General features: G+C 35.6%; 1 protein-coding gene across 1 annotated transcript; it reads left to right on the forward strand.

The window, feature by feature from the left end:
- The first annotated feature begins 479 nt into the window (after nucleotides 1-479).
- LOC131628773 (indole-3-acetaldehyde oxidase-like) lies at nucleotides 480-1,308 on the forward strand. The gene is made up of 4 exons (XM_058899593.1): nucleotides 480-483; nucleotides 607-669; nucleotides 753-1,012; nucleotides 1,192-1,308. Exons 1-4 carry the CDS (start codon nucleotides 480-482, stop codon nucleotides 1,306-1,308), a joined length of 444 nt encoding a protein of 147 aa, XP_058755576.1.
- Nucleotides 1,309-3,438: the final 2,130 nt, after the last annotated feature.

Below are 3,438 nucleotides of genomic sequence, written 5' to 3' on the forward strand. Positions count from 1 at the left end.
GCTAGAAGAACCCTAACCGTGATACCTCAGAAATTGTTGCAGCCATGGTGAAAACCTTTTTACTCTCTTTGAATTTGCTTTGTTGAATCATTCATTCTATTGTTAGATGATTTATTCCGTTAATTTTGCAGGCAGATGTTGAACCCGAGGTCGCCGCACAAGGAGTGCCAAAGAAGAGAACATTCAAGAGGTTCAGTTTCAGAGGTGTCGATCTCGACGCTCTCTTGGATATGTCCACTGATAATCACCCTCTAGATGCTGGCCCTATTATCGGATTGCTGATAACATACTTCGACAGGTTCATTGCTTTTGTTTGGGACTTTTTTGATTTTCAATGGTTTTTTCGAAATTTAGATACTTGGGGTTGTAACTGGGTTTAGGTTTGTTGATAGATAAAGAAAGATGTTTTTTTATAGAGTGGAATATAAGGGGACTCTAGCTTTTATTAGATTTTGAGATAGGGTTTGATTTAGGTTTTGATGGGTTTGAGACATTGAAGTTTATCAAATTTCATATCAGTTGGAGAGTGGAGAATAATTAAAGTCAAAATTCAATTCAATACATGTAGTGTGTTTAGTATTTACTACTACTAGAGTTTAATTCCAGGAAGTGAGTATAGTCCACTTGGCAAGCCAGTTGTGAAATCTGGTGCTGCGCTACAAGCTTCAGGTTTGTTTCAAATCAAATTTTGAGTTAAATACCGATGACAGTTTTTTTTACTTTGTACAAATTTAATGATAAATCAAATATAGGTGAGGCTGTGTTTGTGGATGATATTCCATCACCACCAAATTGTCTGCACGGAGCGTATGTTTATAGTGAAAAACCATTGGCAAGAATAACAAGTATGAAACTCAGGCAAGAATTGGAACTTGATGGAGTGAAGGGTATCATTTCAAGTAAAGACATTCTGAATGGTGGGGTGAACCTTGGAGCAAAGATTATATTTGGAAGCGAACCTCTATTTGCCGAAGAGATTGCTCAATGTGTCGGTGATTGTCTTGCCTTTGTGGTGAGTTCTTAAATCCCTTAATTTGTTCAAATTGACTATTCTAAACCTCATTGACTTGATAAACGAAATACAACTAATATAGATAATTACAAGTATTCATTGTTTATAACATCCGTTTTCATTTACTTAGAGATTGATACAAGTCATTCTTTGATTTAATCTTCGGATGGCTTCTTTAGGTTGCAGATACTCAGAAACTTGCAGAGTTTGCTGCAAATTCCGCTTTTGTTGAATACAGTATTGAAAATCTTGAACCACCTATCCTAAGTGTTGAAGATGCTGTTAAAAAATCTTGAAAATCTTGAACCACCTATCCTGAAGCAGATCACAAGATTGTTTCTTATAAGGTACACATGAAAACAATGAAATTGTTTGTGATTCTTGATATAATGTTTAAATTTTCTTTTGAATAATATAGATATTGTGGTCTATTGATCAACCATAATTAATCATCGCCTATCAACTAAACACATATGAAACCATTGGCCCAGCAGAAGAGATTGCTCAATGTGTCGGTGGTCGACTTTATTGATATTTAAGTGACAATGTTTTCTTATAAAATTGTGGATTCACCTGATTTTTCAAGCGCTTGCTGTAGAGATTGCTGATTTCCTTGAATGAACTGGAGAAGCTGAAACCATTGGCCCAGCAGAAGATCAACGAGCTTAACAGTAGAAATGCTCAGCGACAAAATGGACGGGATAATTTGATGCATCAATTTGATGCATCAGTTGTTCGTGGCCTTGCTTATTACACTAGCGTTGTATTTGAGGTTAGACTGTACTTCGTTCCTCTCCCATGTCCGTCGCTCCAAAAACAGAGAAAACCACCGTCCATGTCCTCAACGTCGACAGCGACGACGACGCCTCCGCCAGTGCTATAATGAGCGACATTCAGTTATGTTAGTCACTGAAATCCATAGTTTATGGAAAGTCGGTGACTATGTTGTTGGTCCAACTTCTAAGCCATCTCCCAGTCAAGGTCTTTCACATTACAGTTTCTTTGCTTACTTTCAAATTTAATTGTTGTTTCTGTTACTGATTTTGCCCTAATTGCAATTTTAGGTCACTTGGATCATGCACGAGTTCATCCCAAGTTTCTTCATTCTAATGCCACTTCTCATAACTGGGCTTTCGGAGGTTTTCTTTTAACGCACTTGTATTTGTATAATCTAAATTATTAGTAACTTAGAATCTGTTTGGCAAGTACAAAAAACAATAACAGAATTTCTCATTGTTTGCAGCAATTGCTGAGCTAGTGGATAATGCTGTTGATGAGGTATGATTTAAGTCAATAAAGAATTTCCGTTTTCTAGGTAGCGAGACAGTAGTAGTTATTCAACATGAAAAATATTGTTGAATGTTTGTTGCATGTGTAAGTGCTCTCTTAGTTGACTTTATGTTATGACATTTAAAACTTCAAATTGGCATGAGTATACATCTTTTGATGAAGGATCAGCTAAAAAATTTATGTCGTCTATGTGCATTGGATTAAACTTTGAGTTGCCTTTGACTAGTAGTAATGGTTGGTGATCATTTCACCCTAGGTGTTCCTGTTCCATGCAGGAGCTAGCTGAGTAGCCTTCTTGCTGGGAGATATACTTGGAGTTGGATACTTCAAGTAATCCCATGGGTAGCTTTCTATTCTACCTCCCTTTGGGTCTTAATATATCAAGACATGTTACTAGCACCTTGAGTTGTAGTCTCGGAGTAATTAACACCCACTTCTACTTTTAGCAAAACAATTATAATATAAATGGAATCTTAAAGTATATTTTTACAATTTTTAATTTTGAATGGCACATAAATATAGATTTAGTTTAATTAACAATATTTGATTCTTATTTGCTTGACATAAAACTGTAAAATAACTTGCAAAACTTACCTCTGATGATGGCCTGCCAGTATTTTAGAACTTTTAAGAAGGATATTATGAAGTGTTTGTATTCATAGAGTAAGAGATGTGCTGAATTTTCCTTTGCATTACTAGGTCCAAAATGGTGCAACTTTTGTTAAGGTTGACAAGCTTAAGAACAAGAAGGATAATTCACCCGTGCTATGCTTTCTAGGTATTCTATTCAAACATGCATAGTATCTACTAATATAGTAATTTATGTTGGCTTGATGTGCTAGTTGTTGGAAATAAATTTATGTTTCCTATGTAGATGATGGTGGTGGAATGGATCCTAACTCACTACAGAAATGCATGAGCTTGGGTTATTCTTCAAAGAAGTCAAAGACAACAATTGGACAGTGTATAGTGTCTAACTGAATTTATTCTATTAGTTTCTTTAAGCAGCGGCGGTTGCACACTTGTATGAGAATGTGTTGTTTTGTTCTAGATGGAAATGGATTCAAGACTAGTGTATTTGAATTTTGACATAGAAAAGTGCTTTGTAATTTTTCTCAAGATATTGTGAAGTTCAT

This window comes from Vicia villosa, unplaced genomic scaffold, assembly GCF_029867415.1.
Source record: "Vicia villosa cultivar HV-30 ecotype Madison, WI unplaced genomic scaffold, Vvil1.0 ctg.000477F_1_1_3, whole genome shotgun sequence".
Lineage (NCBI taxonomy): Eukaryota > Viridiplantae > Streptophyta > Magnoliopsida > Fabales > Fabaceae > Vicia > Vicia villosa.

What these genes read in the sequence shown, in the direction of transcription:
- LOC131628773 (XM_058899593.1), top strand. An exon ending in TGCTGCGCTACAAGCTTCAG is followed by an intron (nt 670 to 752) that starts GTTTGTTTCAAA and finishes AATCAAATATAG; the next exon opens with GTGAGGCTGTGTTTGTGGAT. An exon ending in GTGATTGTCTTGCCTTTGTG is followed by an intron (nt 1,013 to 1,191) that starts GTGAGTTCTTAA and finishes TGGCTTCTTTAG; the next exon opens with GTTGCAGATACTCAGAAACT.